This window comes from Hippocampus guttulatus, chromosome 13 (assembly GCF_054856545.1).
Source record: "Hippocampus guttulatus isolate MCC_2025c chromosome 13, RoL_Hgut_1.0, whole genome shotgun sequence".
Taxonomy (NCBI): Eukaryota; Metazoa; Chordata; class Actinopteri; order Syngnathiformes; family Syngnathidae; genus Hippocampus; species Hippocampus guttulatus.
This window is the reverse complement of record NC_141273.1, coordinates 1,662,501-1,687,592: the sequence shown is the minus strand read 5'-3', so window position 1 is coordinate 1,687,592 and position 25,092 is coordinate 1,662,501. Positions and strand designations below refer to the sequence as shown.

Genomic DNA, 25,092 nt, shown 5'->3' with positions numbered 1-25,092 from the left:
CACTTTCCCAAGTGTCCATCAAATGTGGCATATACCAAGGTGATGCACTCTACCCACTGCTGTTCTGCTTAGGACTGAACCCCCAAAGCCAAGTCATCGCCAAGACTGGCTATGGATACCGCCTCAGAAATGGAGCTACGATCAGTCACCTCCTCTACATGGGTGACATAAAGCTGTATGCTAAGAGCGAAAGGGACATAGCCCTGATCCACACAACCAGGATCTACAGCAGCGACATCGGGATGTCATTCGGGCTTGAGAAATGTAGTCGGATGGTGACTAAGAGAGGAAAGGTAGTCCGCACTGAAGGGGTCTCACTCCCTGAAGGAACAATAGCAGACATTGAGGACAGCTACAAGTACCTCGGTATACCACAAGCCAATGGCAACCTCCAACTGGCTACAAGGAAAGCGGCTACGGCCAAATACCTCCAGCGAGTGAGGCAAGTCCTAAGAAGCCAGCTCAATGGCAAGAATAAGACCTGGGCAATAAACAGCTATGCCCTGCCAGTGATCAGATACCCTGCAGGAATAATAAGGTGGCCAAAGGAAGAGATTCAGACCACGGATGTTAAGACCCGAAAGCTCCTAACCATGCATGGAGGGTTCCATCCTAAATCCAGCACCCTGAGACTATACACAAGCCGTAAGGAAGGAGGCCGAGGCCGAGGCCTAGTGAGTGTGAGAGCCACTGTGCTGGATGAAACATCCAAGCTCCATGAATACATCAAGGAGAAGGCTCCAACGAATGACGTACTCAGAGAATGCCTCAGACAATGGGGAACAGACGATGAGGCGCTGGAAGAGGGACCATCATGGGAGGACAAGCCCCCACACGGGATGTACCACCGGACCATAACTGAAGTGGCTGATCTCAAGAAGTCCTATCAGTGGCTCGAGAGGGCTGGTCTCAAGGATAGCACAGAGGCACTCATCCTGGCTGCTCAGGAGCAGGCCCTGAGCACCAGAGCCATTGAGGCCCAGATATACCACACCAGACAAGACCCAAGGTGTAGGTTGTGCAAAGAGGCACCTGAGACGATCCAACACATAACTGCAGGGTGTAAGATGCTGGCAGGGAAAGCCTACATGGAACGCCATAACCAGGTGGCTGGCATAGTCTACCGAAACATCCGTGCGGAGTATGGACTAGAAACCCCAAGGTCAAAATGGGAAACACCTCCGAAGGTGGTGGAGAATGACCGAGCGAAGATCCTGTGGGACTTCCAGATCCAGACTGACAAGATGGTAATGGCGAACCAACCAGATATCGTGATCATAGATAAAGGGCAGAGGAAAGCCGTTCTTGAGCCCATCATGGACGTTGCACAAACCAAAAGTACTGGACTTGTAAATGTCAGCTGTTCTGAAGCACGCCATCGATTACCTTGTGCGTGTGTTCACCCTTTAAAGTCAGCATGCCTTTGCTACTACCACTGTCAACCATCAAATATGTTGTGTTTTAGTTAACCTGCATGCCGGGTCACTGTCGAACATCAGAGGAGCTCAAGTACACCATGACGAGACTGGCCATGGAGGGAGTGGACCTTTTCATTGTTGAATATGGCTGTGCTGCTAATATCAAAGTATTTAACCCACTCACTTATTATTCTATTAAATTTGAATTATCCCACAAAACTCTCCACTATGGGAGAACAACAACTGGTGTTTTAGTATCTTTTGACTGTATCTGTCAGTGTAACACATACTACTTCTTTCCAGACGGGTATTGTACGTGTGGCCAACTGCAACCTGCATAACCAGGCAGTGGGTGAGGGGATCAGTGCTGTGGTGCAGGACCTCAACATCCAGCAGTACGTTGAGCAACAGCAGCACAGTGACATGAGCAGGCTGCTGCCGGCCGGGCAGGGGCAAGTCCCAGGTCAGCCACCAAGTCTCTGCCAGCCAGCAGTGATGCGACGCTCTGTCTGGCTGGAGGCGGGTTCGATCAACCTGAACCTCATTACGGCAGACATTGCCCTGGCCGCTGACCACTCAGCCAAATGTGAAGTGCAGAGGCAATTTCTAGAACTACATGACACGCAGACCAAAAGGTACGTAAACACAATCTCTCATTGCAGTATTGCTTTTGTTACTTTATAGTGACCTGTTTCCCTCATCTTTCTTTTAAGACTCTGGTTCCTGTGGCCTGAAGAGGTTGGCATTCGAAACAAGCGCAGCCGTAATCGCTGTGGCTGCCTTGGAGGCTGCAGGTTCTTTGGAGGAACTAACATGGGCTTGGACTTTTTCAAACTGGAAGAGATGACACCGTCCTCCTCATCCGCATTCTCTTCTTCTAGCACTGAACCTGATATGTGTTATGGTCAGTCTTTGCTTCAACCTGGAGAGTGGATTATGACCAAGGAAACACCCAAAGTGGATGGTAGGAACTGATTCAATGAAATGTCATATGTCAAGGAATAGAATAAATTGAGACCTAGGACAGCACATTGACCAAGTCAGCAAGCAGGGAGATAAGGAAAGCGGAGCAGGAGCAGAGCAAAAAGCATCCACCTTGGTCAAGAGTCAAGCAAGTCCTACAACTTGACCTGTTTCAATGTTTTTCATTAAAATAGTTTTGATTTCATAGAGTATGACCTACTAATGCAACAAATTCAATAAATTATTTTTTCAGTTCTTTTCAACCTATAAAATGCCTCGACACTTTGTTCTGCGTAATAATGTGGAGTAGTGCATTTATTGTTTTTATTTTGGGGGGGGGGGGGAGGTACTGTTGTCATTGGGAGGTTTGTTCAGAAACATTTGAATTATACCCTTACGATTTATGACTTACAAATTATACTGAGCGCCAATTCCATTCACTAGTTTATGTACTTTATATCTAATCAATGTTGTTGTTGTTGTTTTTTTCAGGAAGGCCTGTTGGACTGAAAACAGATACGCACTCTCCCTGCCTGCCTCCTGAGGTGCCTGAGAGGCGAGGTCAGCAGCACCTTAGTCTTCAGGTACCCCAACGCTCTCAGAGCTCTGCCTCCTCCTCTGAGGAGAATAGTTCCTCCAGTGCGGCTTTGCCCCTGCTGGCTGGAGAAAGGGACAGTCCCTCGCCAAGCGTCGAACAACGCATGTTCCCTGTGAATGGCAAAAGTTCTGTTGAGTGAGTAATGTTCAGAATGCTTTTGATTGTGATACTCATTTAAAAAGGTATCATGGTTGATCAATTTTAGTCCTGCCGTGGATTTCCACTTTTACATACTAAATTTATTTTTGTTTTTTTTTTCTTTCTTTACTTGTGCCACTCTGACAGCACTTTCCGGGATATTCCAGAGGGCTCGCCCATTTCACCAAACAACTCCCAGGAACGCACCTCCGTGCGTTCACCCCTGTGCTCTCCCCTCAAGCGCCAATCCTCAGTGCACTCTAGTCGATTAGGCAGCACCAAGAGCCTGTCAGCTGCTGTTTTCAATGACAGGCCTCCCCCAGTGCTGTCTGGAGGTGTTCAGTTCAGTGGTGATGTTTCCCGAAGTGACGAGAACGTCCTGGATTCACCACGTCAGCGTCGAAGCTATGGCTCTTTCCCCTTCACACCCTCAGCAGATTCCAACACCTTCCATCAGTACCGATCCGCCGACTCCAGCATGTCGGTGGCTGACAGCGAAGCTTACTTCTCTGCCGCTGAAGACTTTGAGCCGATTAGCAGTGCGGATGAGGGTCCAGGAACATATCCGGGACGGAAAAAGAGGAGAAGGCAACAGATGCAGCAACCGCCCCAACCGCCTTATTACATGGAGAACTACAGGTCAGTTCAATCCTGTAATTAAAAGCAATGTCATCCATCTATTTGTTTACCTTGGTTTCAGTGTTGCTTTTCCGGAAGCTGAGACAAATATGACATTAGAACAGGGAAAGACTTCAAATAATGTTAAATATCGAATCGGGGTGTCGCTTGTGACTAAGCTGCGTATTGTAACATGAAAGAGATCAATTTAATGTCTCGAAATGTCCTCTGATGTCCAAGGAAACTATTCAGTAATACATTTTTTAAAAATTATACATAGTACCGAATACCTTTCAAACTTAGTATTAATTTTGATGAAATATTTTTCATCTTGTTTAGCCGGAGCTCCATCTACCACAGTGTTGAAGGTCCTCTCACTTACGTCCTCAACGGGGAGCTGATCACTGAGCCTCGTCCTCTGCCTCTACCACCAATGCTGCCCCCATTGCCTTCCCAGCCTCTGCCAAGCCACATATCTCAGGCCTCCTTTGTATCTGCTCTCGCCATGGAGGAAGAGAGCTCAGTGGAGGCTGAAAAGATGTCAGAGCCTGGCCCAGTAACGAGACAGCCCCACGTGATGGCGTGCTACCAGAACTACCTAGCGCACTATCAGGTGTTATGTTAATCATGTATAATTGTCATGCCTACCTTAAAATACTGATTTACACTGCTCATTCAGATTCCGATTTAGACAAGCGGTCCCCAACCCCCAGGCCGCGGACCGGTACCGGTCTGTGGGTCATTGGGTACCGGGCCGCACAGATAAAATAAGGAACTTAAGCTATTTCCATATTATTTAGGAATCTGAAAGATGTTTTATTTTGAAAAAATACCGCGTTCTCTGTTACATCCGTCGACAGTATGCCACTCTTGACGCAGGTCACGGCACGCTTCTCGGTCACGTGATAGGTTACCTGGGACCTTGCAAAATGAGTTTAAAAAAAAAAAAAAAACGTTTTTGGGAAGGGGAAATTGACCTAAAATATTGTCTGACATTAAACCTGTCCGTGGGGGGAAAAAGGTTGGGGACTGCTGATTTAGACAACTTTATTACAGCCGATTTGGTTGAACCAATTCTAACCTGTTTTCTTTACACTGTTTATTTTGTCCTCTATTAGGTGTCCAATTGGTCTGTCAAGCAGCCCACAAATAAGAGGACCTCTAAGTCTTCTCTACACCGTCCCTTAGATCTTGACACGCCTACAAGTGAAGAAAGCTCAGCCTCCTTTGACCAGCTCTCTGTTCCAAGCTTTAAGGTTGTTGTATATTATCTTATCAGGATAGTCAGCACATTCAATTAATTATAATGAAAATGTACATCAGCAACCAGTATAGACCAGTATGTTAATACTGACACAACTGTTTCAGGTGATAAAACACGGCCTCTCAGCCAGTTCTCTGTTAGATAGAGGCCTTCAGCTGATGGGAGATAACAACAGGTATTTAAGGCACAATTTATTATTATTATTTTTAAATAATCTGCACAGAGCTGCCAAATGTTGCGAATCGGGAAATCTCTGAGCACTAACTCGTACCACCAGTAACACTGATTGTTAATGGATATTTTTTATAATCCAGCAACCGAAAGTAATGATGCCCCGGGGCCTGTACGGTGCCGTGTCGGGCCAATAAGACGCTTCAGATACTGACCAGTACTACTATTTCTTGTCTTTTCCGCTTGTCCCATGAAGGGTCACCACAGTGTATTATCCTTTTGCATCAAAGCCAATCTTTTGCATCCTCCTTTCTTACACCGGCGGCCCTCATATCAGCTGTCCTCACTACATCCATCAATCTTCTCTTTGATCTCTCCTCTGGAATGTCCAAACCATCCAAGTCGGCTCTCTCTAACTTTTTCTTCAAAACATCAAACCATAGCCTCTGATGAGCTCATTTCTTTTTTCCGAGTCACAGATTTGCAATTTTATAAAGACCCACCAAGAACCAAGATCAACAGAAAAAAACCTGTAATACCAATGCCGACAATAACTTAAAAACATTCAAGAAATAAATGAGTAATATAAACTAACAGGGATACTTGACCGAAACATAAATAAATCCCCCCAAAAACATTTAATGGAAAAAGTTTTTTAAAAAACCCCAAAAACTCAGTTATTGTAATTATTTAATAAAAACAGCCTCGGTGGACCACTCAAGACGGGAGACATCGCATCAGCAATGCGACCAATTAAAACTTAGAGTCCCGGAAAAAGAAAAGCTCTTTGTACCCTTTCCAACAGGCCATCAGATAATCTCACCATCAACAGGAACACTTGTTCCTTAGCCCCATGAGGGCTAAGCATGAAAACACTTCTGTTGAAAAGTAATTATCCTCAAAATCAAAAATTCCAAAGAAGTTGATAATATAACATGGCTTCTCTGTCTCTCTTCGTCATCCTTTTGTGAGAATCAGTTTTCAGAAGTATCTTACTCGCCGCCATGGATATGAGGATTACTCCACAGTGTGTTTATCCGCACTATTAGCCAGCCGAAGCTTGTTGCTCGCAAGTGCAGCCTAAGTGCCGTCACGCTTATCTTGACCACCGACAAAGCTTTGTGCGACTTTCCCTGGCGGTTTTGATGAGGCAAAAAACCTGCAAATTTTGCCTCACAAACTGCGATGCGAAATGGCTTTTTTCTAGCTTTGTCTATTTGTCCTTATCTCATTCACTCCCAAAGACGTTTTTAAACGTCTTTTCAGACTTGGTCCAGAATTGGCTGGTACTGAATGAGTTATCTACGTTGATTCAAGCTGCGACTGTGTCTACCATTACATGGTTGATACAATAAATCCGTAATCATTTAAGCCACAATTTCATTCATTACAGTTTAGAACAGTGCTTCTTAACCTTGTTTGAGGTACCGAACCCAACCAGTTCATATGCACGTTGACCGAACCCTTCATTAGTGAAACACAAAAATAGGACTTTTTACCAAGTCAAGACATTAAAAAAAAACATTTATTAAAAACAGAAAAAAGTAAATAAAATTACATGGCATAAGTGTAGTTTTTTTAAAATTTATTTATTTATTTTTGTATGATGTACTATTGCGACAGTCACATGGTGATTACTGAGCGAACTAAATTTCCCGCTGTGCTGATTGGACAAGCAATGTAATGTGATCATCTGTGGCCAGTGATGGCCAAGCGGGCATGTCATAACTAATTGACATGTTGAGTCGTGTATGTCTTAACCTCCATGGCAGAGGCTCCGTCGAATACCTGAGACCGATTCACCAAACCCCGTGGGGTTCGATCGAACCCAGGTTAAGAGCCACTGATTTACAGTAATGATTATGTTGTGCAATTAAACAGGATGCAGAATTCCTGATATCCTATGACTTAATATGCTGCAACTGTTCCGCTGTAATGTTTTTGTGATTTTTTATTTTTTTTTAAATGCAGAGATTTAGATAAATTGTTCTGGAAGTGAATTTCTATATGCTGGCAGCTCTGTTCTGCAACCGTGTGTCTGTGTCTCCAGCAACAGCGAGAGAATTTTTTGTCAAATATCTTGATTTTTCTCCAGTACGCCGTATACTCCCCTGGATAAGAGAGCTATGGAGAATACTGATGAGGACACGACGACGGATGACTGGTCTCTGGAGCAGCCTTTAGCTCAGACCAGGACCACAGCCATAGTGGAGGTGAAGGGGGCCATCAATGTGGTGCTTACACCCCTCGTGGCTGAATGCCTGGACAGGTAGGAAACTGTCATTTGTCCTGTTGTTAATTTTTTTTAAAAAATGAAAACGTCACCAGTCAGCAGCAAGACATCTCTGGACACCAGTGTGAATATTTTATTGCTCATTAGGTGTGAAAACTACAATCATGTTTATGGATGTAAGATATCTTGCCTCAGGCTGAAGTGTTGCCACTATCTCTCCTGACAGTGTGTTTCCACTTGGATTTAAGATTATTATATTGTTGTATGTAATATTGTTGGTGCCAGTATTATCATTCTGTTGTTGTGAAAGGAAATGCTTTGAAATATCTGGCCATGTTACAGCCCATGTTTGTATTTTATTGGTTTCAGGTACATCGAGTCTATGGTCCACTTTGCCAGTGTTCGTCATCCTGCAGCCATTCTAGATGACCTGCATGGGAAAGTTCTCAATGAGGCTTATCAGATCAGCAAATCTACAGTTACTGAATCTGTAAGTAAAACAAGAGTACAAAGGGGAAATTGCGATGGTTCGAATTGCTCTTCTTTAAATAGAGCTTCTTGATCCGCTAAGTTTTAAAAATGAGGGTAGTTTTCTGTCCTTTGGCTGCAGTCTCATTGTTGTGAATCTGTATCAACGCAGAGCCAAGCATTCAAACAGGAGCACAAGCTTTCCAAGAATGAGGGCACGACCCACGGCTCCCTCAATATCTCTCATGGACAGACGGACCTGTCTGTCAAACCAGATAATGTGAAAATCAAGGGCCTCCAAGCTAATGTCTCCATCCCGAAGGTAAACCTCAGGACACACAATTATGAGAGGTTCAGTGTTCAGTAAAATATCTGATAAACAGCAACCGCCGTCATCAGCAGAGTAAATATATTTTACATTAAAATTAGCAAAGTTCTTTCTTATTGTGCAGTACTACAAGAGAGAACGTTTGGTGGTCATCGTATGGATACCAAACTATATATTTGAAATCGACCCCCCAAGCATTAAGCACTCCTCAAAAAAATAAGCAACTTCGGTACTTTCATACCGAGATATTCCGTTGAAACTGTATTCTGAAAGTAAAAACTAACTTGGAATGGTAAACAGTGGCTGTCATTTACACCAGGGGTCCCCGACCTTTTTTGGCCCACGGACCGGTTTAACGTCAGACAATATTTTCAGGGACCGGCCTTTAAAGTGTGATGGAGAAATACAATAAAATAACATGATATGCATGAAAACTGTGGTATTTTCCTAACATTAATAATAAACACGAATCATGAGACGAGGAACATCCTATCCGATCGCAACACTCTCTGGTCGCGATGGTAAAGTTTAATCGTGCTTTCAAAAGAAGGTGCACCGCAAATACAAAGTGCATGAAAAATACTACTTATCATCGCCGCATATTATGCAGAGTGGGCTTGGTTCGTGGGAATCTCCCGTTGAGCTAAATCTGTATTTTAAGTAGGACTCCCAATACTGTCTATTAAATGGAGCCTTCTTTTTCTTGGAAGTCATAGGCTCCTCTTCAGTCTCCTAGCTGGGCCTTTTCCCTTTTTCCCCTTCCCAAAGAAATTTTCTAAAGACGTTTGTTTTTTACTCATTTTGCTAGCCCCTGGGTTTCATTTTAGCGGTAACCCATCACGTGATCGAGAAGTGCGCCTTGAACTGCATCAAGAGTGACATACTGTCGACGGATGTAGCAAAGAAGCCAGTAATTTTTCAGAATAAAACATCTTTCAGATTCCTAAATAAATCAAATGGAAGTAATGTAAGTTCTTTATTCTTTCTGTGCGGCCCGATACCAAATGACCCACAGACCGGTACTGGTCCGCGGCCCGGGGGTTGGGCACCACTGATTTACACAGCGTTAATTATGAGGCACGGTAGACACCAACAAATAATCAGCATTGGCTTCACAAAATACATAGTGCCTGGAGCTGAATTTTGCGTCATTCAAATTCTGTCCACTCACACGCAAATCGGACACCAAATAAATAGTGTGTGTAACGAGCGTGAAATAATTTATCAATTTGATTTCATGTTTGTTACCAATAAAAAGTAACCCACACTGTAAATAAATAAACATTTTAAAATGTTAACATCGTATTTTCCAGCAAACCCATTGAACTTCATAAGTCGTTCTAGTGGAAGTACACAGTAAATGTCAGTAGTAGGCTTTGAGTGCCACCTTGTGAAAACACGCGGTAATGACCATCACAATTTTTTTTTTTCTGGATCACTATATTATGGTCGGCGTGGGAGTGAGTGTTGGATTGACATTCTGCTGTTATTGGTGACAACTGACGGCTATTTTTCACCGCTCAAAATAAATTCATATGCAAACAACAACACAAATCTCAGTCAAGTTTATTTTACCTCTGCCGTATGTGTGCAATATTGTAAGTAAATTCTGGTGATTGATTTCAAAGTGAAGAAAATACAGTCATCCCTTACTATATCGCGCTTCATTTATCGTGGCTCCAGTACATCGCTTTTTTTCCCCCAAAGTACAGTATTCAGAAAAAAATGCTGAATGACCCAGAGGTTTTGAACATGCCTGCACGCGTGATTGGTTCCTGGCGCGACGTTGACCAATGACGGCACAAGTGGATTTATCACTCGTCTTGTCACGCTGTTGACTCTCTGATCATTGTGTCTCGTCACGCTGTTCACTCTCGTTCGTCTGCCTCTCTCTCTGTCATACTTTCTTCTCTTGTGTTTGCTACATGGGGGGGGGGGGGAGAAAGATGTGTGTGTCCATGTGTTTTTATTGGATAGTAAAATTAAAATACTGTAAGCTTTTATTGTTTGTCAAGCAAGAACATGTACAGGATCACGTTTGTTGTATTATATTAATATCTGTTGTGTTATTATTCTTATTTTTTTCCGTTTAGGTGAACCTTTGTCTCCTTCAGGCTTCGGTAGAGGAGGGTTTTCCATCCTGCTCCAGTAAGTGTGTCACCCATGTGTCTCTTGTGGCGCTGTGCTTTGACAGGATTGCCACCCAGTTCAGGATGAATAGGTGAGGCCTTGACTATTCAGCGTTTGTGGGCGTGTGTGCCTTTTTCTTGTCTTCCATGTCTGTGTGTGTCCTTACCCCACCCTCTTCTGGGGGCTGAAGATTCAGGTCAATAACAGATTGTCATCATACTTTGTACAAATGATTTTCAGCGAAATACTTTTACGGGTAAGGTTAAATAAAATTGACAGATTCTGCAACGCTTGATGGTGATAGGATTTTGTAATCTCAAACTGATACAGTTAATATATGACATGAATCAAAATAAGAGAAAATAAGTTATATTTTCTCAGTTACAAAAGTAAAAACGTCTCTCAATATGAGGCAGTACACTTCACTACACTACACAGCACCACTACCACACTCATTCAAAACAAATAACTGTTAACTCAATACCTTTCTGTTATCTGAACTTAATTGGCTTTGTAAAGACAGAGAGACTTCATTTTTTTTCCCACCAGGGGAATTGTTGAAGAAACCCCCAACACCACAGAACATGGGCGACCCTCTGTTATGTTGGAGAAGTATGCCGCTGCCACTAAGATGCAGCCTCAGTCATCTGGCTCATTACGTTCTAACGCTGGCATTGAGAAAGGCAAAGAAATAGCCGCCAGGCTCAACATCCACCGTATCCACAGTCAGCTTCGAGGCCTTGACTCCACAGGTTGGTATTTGGTTTTAAATTTAATGAGTTCTGTGTTGCTCTTTTTGTGAACTGTTGTTTTCTTTTCATTTGCCTACATCCATAGATATTGGCACCTGTGCCATCACAGCCATCCCTATTGAGAAGTCCAAAGTGCTGTTTGGCCTTGAGGAAACTGAGGAATTTGCTCTCGTCGACGAGACAGACATTCATGGCAGCTCTGGTGACCTCAATCGTTCTGCCACTTCTCTTGAGAAATGGGGCTGGATCATGTTTGAATGTGGCATCGAGAACCTGACAGTCAAAGGTAAACCAAATCTTGAACCAGAACTCCCCCACGGTTTTGTGTGTGTGTGAGATTTTTTATATATATATATATATACACACACACACACACACACACACCTGTGTATATGTATATACTGTATATATTTTTTATTTTCCTGTGTAACTTGGAGTACTGGTATATAACCCTGTAGGTGGTCGTCAATCAGGAGCCATTCTTTACAACACATTTGGCGTGATGGGCTGCTCAGACACTGGTGGGAAAGCAGAAATCCCCAAGTCCAATGGATCGACAGGTTCTCAGACTGGGAGTGGTTACAGCACTGATGTGTCTGATGACAACTTACCGCGTGATACGCTTAGCCCCCCCTCTGATGTCAATGGCCACTCTGACTCAGATGATCAGGTAAACCAGCAGGATGTGAATTTGAAATTACCTTTGTCGTGTTCTCTGATGTGTCACAACGTAATTGTCTCTAGAGATGAGTGATCCCTGTGATTTTTGCAGTCACACCGCTGCTACTGCAGCTTCTGTCCATCGAGTGACATAAATATGTTGGACAATTCCTTAACCTCCAACCATTACCTCCTGGTTATGAAACAACTTAGGGTACCCCCCACTTGACCACCAAAGTTGATGGTGATGCGAACTTGACCAGTTTGATGCTTTATTTATTTATTTATTTTTTAAATTGTTCACTTTTGAAGTTAAGGTCGGAATTGATGTCACAACAGTACTGTACCAAGCTCGGACATGCTCTCACCAAAATAGAACAAAATTCTTGTGGTTCCTACATATCTCCAAGACACGACGAGGCTGATCAGAATTTTGAGGCTGATTGCCCATCCGCAAGTTACTGTTTCGGAAAATAAAGATAACCCATCACAGATCCAATCAGATGATAGAACGATATCTTTATCCCGAATTTGGACTTGCTGTTCTCTCGCAATTCACGGCAACCACTCTTGACTTTGCTCTCAACTCGTATTCAGTTGCAATTTTGATGCAGGTTGGTTTATTACAAACATCAGACATGCAGCTACGATACAAGCTCCGTACGATACATGCTCCGACCTTTAAAGGTGAACACATTTTGCTAAGTGCAGAATGTAGGCATAATGTATCCCTTCCTATCGTTACAACATTCGCCACCGTTCAGTATGTTGTAAGAGACATCTAGAACGCTAGAAAATGTAGAGAGACTGACTAAAAGATATTTTCCTCAGCTGCTCAAATGAACGCATTGTGTGTTGGATATTAACGTGTTTTAGTTGGGATACAATAACTACAAGAAAGTCATTGCAATGGCGCAATGGTGAATCAGATATTTAATCATTCGTTTTCATTTGTTTCTATGCCGGTCTTCAAAATATGAAGCCCGCATGATAAAATGACTCGCTCAGTCTGTGGCACCACTGATCTGTACAGCGGAAGGCACAACTTATTTTCCTGATGGACCTCCATACATACTTTAAGTCAAAAAGATCGTATTCTGATTAAATTACTTTTATGGGATTCATTTTTATAAGAAACACGCTGTACTTCAAGTCCAAAGTGTAGTGTGGTAGACAGAGCATAGCGCATGTTATGACAAGCTATGGCACATCTACTATATGAGGTAATTTTTCAAATGGGTTTACTAAGCATTCGCAAGTCTCAGGAAAAATCCATGCTTCATGATTGACAGCCAGCTTCAGACATGAGAGAATCATGCCTCTTTGCTTGCTGATAACGCAATCTGGATTTGAGCGTGCGCGTAGGTGAAAAGTGCACAAGCCCAGGCACGTTAAAAAAAGAAAAAAAAAAGGCTTACGTTTGAACGAGGGAATATAACACAAAGTTGGTGTCTTGATGTGCTTTGCAAACAAGGCGTGGACGTCCGAGGGTAGCTGTTGAGTGAGTAAAGCAGGCAAAAGAAAGAAAAATCTGGCAGTACTTATTCTTATGACAGATGTGCCGTTGTTGGTGGCAAACGAAGTTGAATATTACCCCTGCTCCAAAGTAAATAATAATAATAATGATCTAGTATGAGGATTTGGAAATCCTATACAAAACCTATGATATGATAACAGAAATACGACTCATAATTCAGATGTCGAAACCTTTGAGTTAAATGTTGATTTGCTCTTCTGCAGCCTTTATGCAGTGAATTGTGTCAAAATGCCTTTGATTTGACTTTGAAATGCATACTAACTCCACCAAAATGAGTCATATGACATTTACTTGATGTGCCATACTTTAATGTGCAGGATGAAGGGGTTGAGTCAGACGACCTAAAGAAAGACCTTCCACTCATGCCTCCGCCGCCCGACTCCAGCAGCATGAAACTGACCATCCGTGAGATTTGGTTCAGTTTTGCTGCTCCCACCAATGTGCGATCGCCTTCACAGGCCATCTCTAGGTAATGATGTCACATATTCAGCGAAATGCTTTCATGCTGTTGGTGAAGTTTACTAGCATGCTAAAACACGGGTACATTTCTAGTGGGGAAGCACGTGGCACATATTTATGCCATTTGAATCCAGCTGGCGATCTTTATTTGTTCTGGTTTGAATCGTGGCTTAAGGTAACAGTTAACCACGCCCCCAACAATCAGGTACTGCATCAGCAAAAATGATTTGCGCATTAAGCATTGTGGACGTACACTGTTGAATGGGTTTGATGAGACACCTGTTCATGATTACAGTTTCATCTGCTACTGCTTTGGTGCCATTCTCAATGTCTTTACTCAGTTTGAACGTGCAAAATAAAGAAAGATGTATTAAGCTGGCACAGTCTGGGACAGAATTTGATTTTAAACCACAATGACAGAAAACTTGAACATGTACTTTTGTGCAATCAAGAATACCGATCAGCCAATGTGGAATACTCCCCTAGTCAGACTTTTTTTTTTTTTTTTCCAATAAACCTTTCAAAGGTAACATGTCTTCTGAATTGTCATCACATGAATTTGCCAAATGTTACTTGCCAAATTAAACCAAAAAAAAAAATTCTCATCTTTCATTTTTCTAGGCAGTTGAATCTGCTCAGCACTGCCACTCCGGCCATCGGAGCCTGGCTAGTGCCCATCGACCAGCTCAAATCTTCTCTTCGCAAACTGGACATGGAGGGCACGCTTCGCGTTTGTGCCGTCATGGGCTGCATTATGACAGAGGCTCTGGAAGTCAGTAGTTCAATCATTGGCTCGAAAGTGTGCAGCCATTTCGTTCAACCACTAATTTCTGCCATCTTGCAGAAAAAGAGCATCCACATCCCAATCCGAAGCAAGTACAATCGCGTGACCAAGCGAGCACACTACTTGCATGAGAATCCCTCATGTATGCTCTGCAACATTCTTCACCGCTATCTGCAACAGGCAGACTATTCTGTCATCGAGGAGGCTACCATGGTTAGTACAGGTTTTACGCACTTCTTTCCAAGTGCAACTTCAAGAAGAAATACGGTATCTTTACATCCGCTCCTATACTTTTTGTTCTTCTACTTTCTTACTTTCATAACGTTGCTGCTGTAAATTGGGAATTTCTCCATTGTGAGACAAATAAAGGTTTTCTTATTCTTATTATTCTTACTACTGTTTGGTAACTGCAATTATTTTTTAATTCTCTTGGGGTGCCCTCTTTATTACGAACAAACATATGATGTAGTTCTTGTGTAAATATTTTTCCTCTTCCTTTGTATTGCAGAATGATGGAGTCCCGGCCTTAGTGACTCTTAAAAAGGGTCTTGTGGCTTTGGCTCGACAGTGGATGAAATTCATTGTGGTTACTCAGGGCTTCAAAGCCATTGGTCTGATGAGGCCCAATCAGCTTACTAAACTGAAGGAACCTCAGCAAAATCTGGTTGAGACGATCCTGGGCTTGGACAACGGTGCAGCGCTGCAAAGTGACACAAGTGGAGATGGAGCTGAATTTGAATATGATGCAGGTGGGGGGTGGTGTTTAGAATTAAATGGCAATACATTTTTTTTTTGGCATTTAAAAAAATAATAATTCCAAAGGCCAGTAATATTTTCCACCTCAGACCATTAATCATCAAAATCAGCTGAAACTGTAAGCGGTCACTTGTTGCTAGTAAATGGATTGCCGTTATTAACTGCTGACCTCATGTGAGTTTGAGGGCTAACTCAGGTTTTGCCGCTGTCACTCGTTTGGGGTTTGATTTGATATCTTTCCTGCAAAGCCACAGTGAGTGAACACACCATGCTACTGGAGGGAGCGTGCAGTCGTCCACCACCAAAAGAGGGAACCTCTGGTCCTGTCAGTGGAGTGGAGATCATGAGGAAACTCTCCAAGTCTCATACACACAGCGAGTCTGCACTGCGAATAAAGGTAAAAAAATAATAATCAACCACGTGATGTCGAGCTAATTGTTCGTTTATATACTGTTCTGCATGTCTGGCATGGTAAATGTTGATGAATCACTGACGTCCATTGTCATTGTTTTATGGACAATTAAAAATATATACCAGTATATTTTTTCTTATATGTGCAGACTGAGCCAGTGGATTTTTTTCAAAGGGTAAAATGAATGGTTCTCAGAATCTTGACATATTAGGAAATGTCATTTTTCCCAGATAATCAAAATTGATTTACAATGTTTTGGAAATATGCTCTTTATTTGTTGTTGCTTATCAAAACACATTTTTCAATCCCTTTAGAAATGAACATGTTTGGTCTGTACCGTTAATACATTCTGAACACAAATAACAGAAATCTCTTACGGCAGTTGGTTTGTTGATCAAGGAGTCCAGTTTTGGGATTGAATCCTATCTCCCCTTAAATCCTTCATGTCCCTCATATGAAGACGTTTTGTCAAGTCAAGTCAAGTCAACAGTATTTATAGAGCACTTTCAAACAGCCATCGCTGCATACAAAGTGCTGTACATGGAGCAATTTAACATGCACAATACACAGTAAGACAAATCGGTAATAAAGGCGGTAGAAAGCACCAAACAGTAAAACCAAGAACAAATCTAAGTCATGCTGAGTCGAATGCCAAAGAATACAAGTGAGTTTTGAGGAGGGTTTTGAAGATGGGCAGCGAGGAGGCTTGCCGAATGTTTAGTGGGAGGTCATTCCAGAGAGAGGGACCAGCAACAGAAAAGGCTCGATCCCCTCTGAGCCTCAGTTTAGTTCTTGGTACTTCTAATAAAGTCTGGTCCACAGACCTGAGGCGCCGGGCAGGTGTGTAGGGGCGGATGAGCTCAGAGAGGTAAGGTGGCGCGAGATTATTCAGAGATTTGAAAACAAATAAGAGGATCTTGAAAATAACTCTAAAATGAATGGGGAGCCAGTGAAGGGATGCCAGAGTAGGAGTTATGTGCTCCCTCTTACGAGTACCAGTCAAGAGGCGAGCGGCGGCATTCTGGACCAGCTGAAGGCGCTTAATGGAGGACTGGCTGACTCCAAAGTAAAGGGCATTGCAGTAATCGAGCCGGGATGTGACAAAGGCATGAATTACCATCTCAAAGTGTTCATGTGAGAGGAGAGGTTTTATTTTGGCCAGCTGTCTAAGGTGAAAGAAGCTGGATTTAACAACGGCACCAATTTGCCGATCGAGTTTGAAATCACTGTCCAGTTTAAGGCCCAAGTTTGAGACTGTTGACTTAAGATAAGGAGACAGGGGGCCCAAGTCTACAGGATGGAATGTACAAGGGCCACTGGGACCAAACAATATCACCTCTGTCTTCTTTTCATTGAATCTCAAGAAATTTTGTGGCATCCAGGTTTTGATTTCTTCCAGACAGGATAGGAGTGGCCTTAATGAGAAGGCGTCTTTCTTGCTCAGTGGGACATAGATCTGGCAGTCATCTGCATAGCAGTGGAAGGGAATACCATGTTTCCTTAAGATGGAACCCAATGGGAGCAGATACAGCGAGAACAGCAGAGGCCCCAGAATTGAGCCCTGTGGAACACCACATGACAGGGGAGCAGTGCGTGACTCAGAGCAGCCAAGGCTGACACAGAAGGTTCTGTCAGCTAAATAGGACCTAAACCACTCAAGAGCACTGCCGCCAATGCCCACCAAGTGCTGCAAACGAGACAGCAGAATACTGTGATCCACTGTATCAAATGCTGCAGTTAAGTCCAATAAAACTAGACACACGTGGTCTCCAGAGTCATTTGCCAGGAGGATGTCATTAGAAACGCGTAACAGGGCTGACTCCGTGCTATGTTTTGGACCATTCTATCTCCATTTTATGGGAACAGTGAGCAAATGATCCTTTTCAAAGCAAGGGCCCTCCTGCTCCACCCAGCACCTTGATGGAAATCAAATCCAGTGAGCGTATGGGCTGAGTATCAAGCTGACATGTACATTTATCGTGCTCAGGGCTCCCATCCGTATCAGTCTCTGAGTTACACCAGCGGCGACACAGCTGCTGACTCACCAGCACACGTGAGCCGAGCGGGCCTGCCAGTCAAGGACAGCCCCAGAAAAGAGAGTCTTCTGAGCAATTTAACGGGAAGCTTTCGCAGTCTGCACAACCTGCTAGAGGGGACGCCGCAGAGGAATGAGCCATCTTTTGCCACCGCAGCCAAGAGTGGTTCCCTTACTCGTACAGGTACCTGCTTGCAAGTTCTTAATATTCTTCCTTTTGCATTAAGTTAAAACCATACTTAACACTTGCGCAAAGAGTACACGAGGTGGCATATTAGGAATCGCTTTGGTCGATATGATATAGTTGTTGCACAATTTTTTATATAAACCAAATTGTTCTTGATCGTTTTTCACCACAGAGACCCTTTCGTCACGGATATCAAAACGAGACACTTTTATTGTTGGCATATGCCAATTGATTGCAAAATGTTCAGTTGTTGAACACAGTTTCACATGCTAATGTTTATTTATTTATGTATTTATTGTGGGCCTCAGGGACAGATGTGCTGACAGAGCACCCACTGCTATCCGAGCCATCTCCCGTTAGCTTTTACAACTGGATGTCCAATGCTGTGGGGAACAGGAGTGGGGCTGTAGTCCAGGACTCCCCAGTTAACCGCTCGCAGCACAATAGCCTCCAGACAGGTAAGATGTCATTTACACAGCCTAAATTTGACAGCTTTTTCAATGTGAAAGAGCGTGTTTTTGTTTCTGAATGGAATGCACACCAATTATACCTGAACATTTCAAGCAATCATTCAGTTAAACTGCCTGTAAACGTTTCAGTTTCTCTCGACCCATTGGATTCTCCAGGCATTCACTTCCAATACCAGCCACTACAAAGAGATAACAGTCCCGAAGGAGGTTAGGGATTGCCCTCAGTGTTGTGCTGATGACATTGGTGACCTTGTTGTGTTTTTGACACTTGTGTACATTAGTTCACGGTAAATCCCTGTACACGTCGTCTAGAAGTTCATATTAGTATCCCTGTGTGACAACCTTTTAACAGGCGTCATTGTTGACGATATATTATGGAGGAGACTTGATTCTCTCAAAGTGCAGTACCAACCATGAAAACGGACTTAACAAATGCGTAGTCGGAGTCTGTCTAGTTCACGTACAGCTCAGATCTGCTTTTCAAAGTCACGTGAATAATTTATTGATTAAAGATAACAGACCCTTGGTCAAGGTCTTCCAGGGCTGCGGTAACCTGGTCATCAAAGCCCTTATCGCTGGTCTTGGAGCTGGTAAATCAGGAGAAACTAGCACAAACCATGTCTGAGAATCCATGGCTCATGGTCATCATGTTACTGAGGGCTAAAACCATGAGCCTTTATAGATACTGTTTATAAAAGGACAGACATATTGTATTCCTCTGTTTAGCCCTGTGAGGAAATAAATGATGAGTTATGTTTATGTGGAACACAACAACATGTTTTTGACTTGTATATTTTTAACCTAGAAATTGATAACCACCGCAAACGATTGTGTGGGGCAGGATTGAAGCTTTGTAATTGTACCCTGTCATCTATGCTTGCTGCTCATCATCACCTCAGAATTAGCCAACACGTATTTTTTGCTCACTTTAGGATAAGCTGACTTTTTTCAGACATGATTTGGTATGAATCTTGAATGCGGTCATTGTGCTTGAAAATGTAGGTTCAAATGTGAAGACAGATTAATCTATCTGGTGATTTTTGTATTTATTTTGACTTTTATTTGGAAAATGTGTAAGAATTGCACACGCCGTTTGGGTGTAATCAGTGTTAGAGATTCTTTTATAGGTATGAATTACATGCAGAACATTAGTGTTTTGCATTAGGTTGACCTTTCCTGTGTGTTACTTGTCCTTGTCCTATGTTGTAATGTGTTAATATGTTTGAAAAATGGTTGACAGAAATCAGCATAAAATCGTCTGATTTTAAAATGGCTAATATTGGCCAACTGAATCAGCTGGACGATTAAATCAGATGGCCAGTGAATCGGTCAGGCCCTATTCATTCGGTTTAAGGAAATGATTTTACAATGCACTTAAGAGTATTGCAGAATGTGCTTTTTGTCCACTTATACATGACAGCGTAAGTCCCTCATTGCTAATCTGCAGCTCTATTTCTCCAAAATCATTCTCTAGTTTAGTTCTAATCCGTAGATGTGTTCAACACTTTTAGGTGGGACATGTAACCTACCGACTATCCCGTCTGCGTCGGACTTCAACACAGTGCTGTCCAGTGACCAGAACACCTTGGACGGGACCCACTCTCAGCATTCCCAGCATAGCACTAGCCAGGATGACATTGCTGATATTGAAGAGGGGAACCTATGTCCTGCCGCTGTTCAACTAGCTGATGCTCAGGTGATTTATGATGGGGTTTTTTTTATTCCTCTGTTCAGTCATATGCAGACGTGGATTACATAGTTAATAAAAGAAAAACCCAATGGAAAAATAAACTTCAAAATTCACCTCAGAAAATCTGACGTTGCTTTTGAATTATGGATCAACGGAACAAATTGAACCCCACCTCTCGCCCTAAGTCTGGTGGGATTGAAGTTGAATTTTATTGTCATTGCTCATGTCTCAAGTACAGCGCAATCAGTCATTTTACAGTTTCAACCCGTCCAAGAAACACGAAAAGACATTGACAGCTAACAGGGAGAGATAGAAACGGGAAGCTGATGGGTTGCCACGCTGCACCCCGATTTCTTGGATAAGAAATGGAAATAAAATGAGTTACTAGAAGGGGGTTTGGCGTTGGGGGGAAGCAACTGCCAAACTGGGTGTTCACACGGCACACATTTGTTCCAGCGCTGCACCGATGTATTTTGTTGCGATATATTTTACACCGCAGCAAATTTTGTGGAGCATTCACACGTACAAAGCCGCTGAGCGTGTCAGCACAGCGTCGGTGCAGCCCCACTTGCGTTCACACGGCAGTTTCTGCAGCGGAGCAAAACGACAGAAAACAAATGAGCTGTCGTATTGGTTCTTTTTAAAACGTATACACAAAAAGCGACTACTGGACAGGCACGTCCTTCTCCTTCTCGGTCTCCGTGCCTTCTGCTCGAGAGTGACCGCCCCCGAAAACGTAAATCAACGATGACTCCAATGACACTCAGAAAAGCAAACATGTAATGCGCCAAACGGAAAATCAAGAGAGGAAATCACAAAATAAATTATATGGGGCGCGGGGGGTTGTGAACACACAACAAAGGAACAAACTACACAAACAACTCCGAGACAGTCCAGTCTCCTACAAAAGGAAAGATGTTACCAGCCAAGTCTTGTGTCGTTATTAAACAAACACATGAAGGAAGTCCGACAGAGCACGAAAGCAAGGCATTCTCGCCGTACGTAATCAACTCTTCACGAGCATTTGCTCTGGAGCAAATTTTTAAACCACCTCCCCGAGGTGGATCAAATTTGGTCCGGTGTAAGCTGTTTTCCGGGGCTACGCCGGAGCTAATTTGCACGTGTGAACGCTCTACTGGGGCAGCCCCGGCGTAGCACCGGACCAAATCTTGCCGTGTGAACACCCCTAAAGTTCCTGTTGAGGCGTGGGGGTAGGGGGGCATAGTGTGGGATCTGGGGGGGGGGGGGGGGGGTTGCCCATAAAAAACAACAGATCTGGAAAACTTTCACCTGTGGGAGCATGTGTTGGCGAAGGGAAGTTACAGTGAAGTTTGGGGGGGGGGGTAGGAAATCCTCAAATATATGAATCTCAGTGTGCAGAACCCCAGTCTGTGGGGGTCGACTGTATTCTGTCGTGGTCATTTGTGATCCCTGATGTAAGCTGGTTGAGCACCTGAAAAATGCTATCTGGAAAAAGCACTCAAAACGTTAAGTTGAGGGTAACTTCATTTTTGTCTTGGCCTTTTTGATTATTATTATTTGTTTTTTTTTTATGTTTATTATTTTCAACTAAAATTCAAATGTAATATTCGCTTTTCATCAGTTAACTTTCACATTTTTTAATTATTACTTTTAGCAGTTAATTTTGGTTATTTGTGGGTTTTTCTTTTATTAACAGAGCCCCTTCTGTTGACGAAAGATTATTTGTTTCCATGTGTCTATGAAATGTTTAAAATATGATTAACGTTTTAACATAATTTAATGTAATAAATGTTTGGTTGTTTTGGTGTCAATTTTATGTCTTAGGTGGTTTTCAAGCCGTTACTGAACTATACTGGCATCCAAGCCCAAGACACCACCCCTCTGAGCTACAAGATGTATTTTGGAGAACATTTGTCTTTTTCTGGCAACTTGGAGTGTCTGAGAGCAGACATTGTTGACTCCGACACCTCCAAAGAGCGCAAAACCAAAAGATCTAGAAGGTGAAGTACATCTTATTTACTGTTGGTGATAAAAATTGCAATACTAAAAGTCGTGCAGTGGAACCTCGGTTCACTTGTGCCCCCTGTTAACGAATAAATCACTTTTTGAGCAAAAATTCGGACAAATATTGCGTAAATTAAATGACTGCATCAATTGGTAAACTGTCACAGCCTGCACACACAACACAAAGTTGGGGTTTTGCTCACACAGCGTAAATGTTGTTCGCACCATGCCTACATATTTCACATACAAATTGATATAGTTTTTTTTTGTTTGTTTGTTTTTTTTTGCTACTATTTAGCCCTCAGAATGGCTCTCAAGAAAGCTGATGCAAGTTCAAGTGATTATGGTATTGAGAAACCCTGAAAGTATTGCGATTCTGGTGGCTTGCGGTGAGGTGTTGTGACTCGGGTTGAGCGCCCGTGAAGTTTGTGGACCCGAGGTTCCACTGTATCTATCTTGATAACCACAGCAACATCCAGGAAGAAGTGTGCAACATATTTGACATAAATACAAAACTTTATCTCAATTCTTCCTACCTCTAGACAAGGCATGGTGAACCTGCCGCCACTTGATTTCAAACCAGCTCTTCTGATTGAGACTTTCAGCTTGAATGCAGTCGTAATGGAGAAGTCAACCAGTGCGCCACAAGGCTCCACTACAGTCCCACTGTCCTTCCACGACCTCAACCGCCGCCACTACAACACATTCCACTGCGACTTCACAACAGCCTGCCAGGCCATTAGCCAACGGGTCGACATGGCTCTCGTGCGCCTTATTCACCAGTTCAGCACCATGATTGATGACATTAAAGCCACTCAAACAGACATTAAGCTAAACCGTTATACCGCAGGCTCTGCTTCACCAACACCAACCTTCAAGGCGCGACCATACCGCCACTTCAGGTCATCTGACTTTAGCCGGAGCTCACGTGGCAGCATCAATGGAACAGCACGCTGTGCCACACAAACTCTGAAGAGCAAGAGAGGTTTGGGTGGTGGAGGTGTAGGGGTTATTGGGGGTTTGCCACTCAATGGACCGCCATCAGCCATGGACACGCTAGGAAGAAGAGAGCACAGAGGACGTGGTTCGCTTGGACGTTCAGAGCGTCGCACCTCGAAGGTAGCGCTTTGTTAAAACTTGAATGAGCTTTGGAAAGATAGAATCAGTCATCAAAATGAGATTTCAAGTATTCCGATTTTTCCACATTTTGTTATGGACAGTTGACATATGTTCTGCTCTTACCAATCAGTCCGGAGAGGAATGAGCAACTCGGTTTTACACGCATGTAGGCTCAATACTTGTGATTGGCTGAGAAGATTTGGACTCTTAATGACCTATTGGATTTGCTGATGATGTGATTCGTGATTATTCAATATTTTGTATGATTTTATAAATTTAAAACAAATGTGTAAATCATTATGACATCATTCAGTACCAGCATCGATGTCTGAAATTGTGCTGAATTTTTTACATTTCTGTCAGCGCATGCCAGTTTGTGAACTGGAGTCGACACCCACAAACACAAGGGGGAGCTGGTAGATCAGGAAATCATTAGACTATGCGCACATCATTTCACAACGTTCTAATTGATCCAGTGTCATCAGAGGTTTAGGAAAAAAACATTCAACATGCACTGTATTTCAATGGATTATGTTGTAATTTAATAATTTAAAAAAAATAACAAGACCTGGCAAAGTGTTTGTTTTGCAGCTGCAAAAAAGTGAAATCTCAATACATTTACTCTTGTTGAATCTCTTATGGAACTCTTTAGGTGTCAAGAAAAGGTTCCCGTGATGTGGCGGACCACACAGCAATCCAGATGGATGACTCAGACTCTATCACAGTGTCAGAGCAGAGCGAGCCGTCAGCAGAATGTTGGCAGAACATGTACAAGCTGCTCAACTTCTACTCACTTATCTCAGATCCCACAGGCATCTTGGAGAAAGCTTCTGCGGAGAACTGCTTGCCAGGTGGGAATTGGCCATCAGCATATATGTATTCACCTTGTCAGATTTAGTATTAAGTATATCTTCAGTATTATACAAGATAAATGAGTTTTTTATTTTTTAAAAAACCTCCGTGTCTTATTTAGTGTGATTGTCGTCCTACAATTTTTCCACTGTATATTGTGTTTTATGCATCTTAGGTAGTGCAAGAAATAAACAATGCTGTATCATATAGCAAACAGTATCCATGGCGTTACAGAAAAATGATATTATATGTCGTCATGTCTGCGCATGTTAGTCAGAGCTTTACTTGATTCAACCAGTCTTAAACGATATCAGTATCACCAGAACCTGACTGTTTTTGTCAATCAACTTGTATAATACAGTACAACTGAAACATGCCCTTTGTACTACAAATGTGATTGTAGATAGATAACTAATTTTCGACCTCTCCTCTATTCCACAGAGGGTGGGCGTCGGCCATCAGAGCCACTCTGTAATGTGATCTTTGAGAATGAACAGCAGGAACCCACGCACCCCAGACCCCATCCTGCAGGCTGCCGGCGGCGTAGCCTGGTGAGCTCTGATCCCCAGCACGTCACCCTCATAGTGTTTGGCATCGGTATGGTGAACCGCACCCACCTGGAGGCCGACATTGGTGGACTCACCATGGAGGCAGAACTGAAGAAGATACATGGAAGTTTTACCCTCAAGGAGAAGATGAAAGGTGATTCTGTGGATTAAAAGATCTCTGCCAAAAAAAAAGAAATCCCATTATATTGTTTTGGAAGATACTGGCACACATTAGTCGCACTCCAAATACAATCATGAATCACACAATTAAGGATTAAAGTGAAAGTCGTTTCAGACAGGAGACAATACGAAACACAACATTGTCAAGAAATGCATGCCCAGTAGCATAATGCATATTTATTCGGAATATGAATGTTGGCATTTAACCATTCTTAAGTTTGGTACCTGTACATTCAGTGCAAAAAGATTGGTATGTATTGTACGTACTGTATTGATGTGGGGGGTGGGGGGGGGATCATTACAGTACTCAACTTTTTGCTGGTCGCATGCACTTTT

The 25,092-nt window shown here is 42.9% G+C and overlaps 1 protein-coding gene across 5 annotated transcripts in view; it reads left to right on the top strand.

The window, feature by feature from the left end:
* Positions 1 to 25,092, top strand: part of bltp1 (bridge-like lipid transfer protein family member 1) — an 88,959-nt gene that overhangs the window by 24,842 nt on the left and 39,025 nt on the right. For all 5 annotated transcript variants that reach the window (XM_086128047.1, XM_086128050.1, XM_086128049.1 and 2 more), the window contains exons 24-50: positions 1,466 to 1,585; positions 1,722 to 2,053; positions 2,132 to 2,382; positions 2,874 to 3,114; positions 3,265 to 3,756; positions 4,075 to 4,348; positions 4,854 to 4,991; positions 5,104 to 5,174; positions 7,266 to 7,439; positions 7,773 to 7,893; positions 8,044 to 8,193; positions 10,293 to 10,420; positions 10,879 to 11,081; positions 11,167 to 11,367; positions 11,540 to 11,751; positions 13,596 to 13,747; positions 14,359 to 14,509; positions 14,582 to 14,734; positions 15,030 to 15,270; positions 15,526 to 15,674; positions 17,677 to 17,908; positions 18,220 to 18,369; positions 19,893 to 20,077; positions 21,878 to 22,053; positions 22,600 to 23,176; positions 23,829 to 24,027; positions 24,470 to 24,730. In XM_086128047.1, coding sequence (XP_085984173.1) covers positions 1,466 to 1,585; positions 1,722 to 2,053; positions 2,132 to 2,382; positions 2,874 to 3,114; positions 3,265 to 3,756; positions 4,075 to 4,348; positions 4,854 to 4,991; positions 5,104 to 5,174; positions 7,266 to 7,439; positions 7,773 to 7,893; positions 8,044 to 8,193; positions 10,293 to 10,420; positions 10,879 to 11,081; positions 11,167 to 11,367; positions 11,540 to 11,751; positions 13,596 to 13,747; positions 14,359 to 14,509; positions 14,582 to 14,734; positions 15,030 to 15,270; positions 15,526 to 15,674; positions 17,677 to 17,908; positions 18,220 to 18,369; positions 19,893 to 20,077; positions 21,878 to 22,053; positions 22,600 to 23,176; positions 23,829 to 24,027; positions 24,470 to 24,730 — 5,734 coding nt within the window. The remainder of the gene's footprint in view (positions 1 to 1,465; positions 1,586 to 1,721; positions 2,054 to 2,131; positions 2,383 to 2,873; positions 3,115 to 3,264; positions 3,757 to 4,074; positions 4,349 to 4,853; positions 4,992 to 5,103; positions 5,175 to 7,265; positions 7,440 to 7,772; positions 7,894 to 8,043; positions 8,194 to 10,292; positions 10,421 to 10,878; positions 11,082 to 11,166; positions 11,368 to 11,539; positions 11,752 to 13,595; positions 13,748 to 14,358; positions 14,510 to 14,581; positions 14,735 to 15,029; positions 15,271 to 15,525; positions 15,675 to 17,676; positions 17,909 to 18,219; positions 18,370 to 19,892; positions 20,078 to 21,877; positions 22,054 to 22,599; positions 23,177 to 23,828; positions 24,028 to 24,469; positions 24,731 to 25,092) is intronic.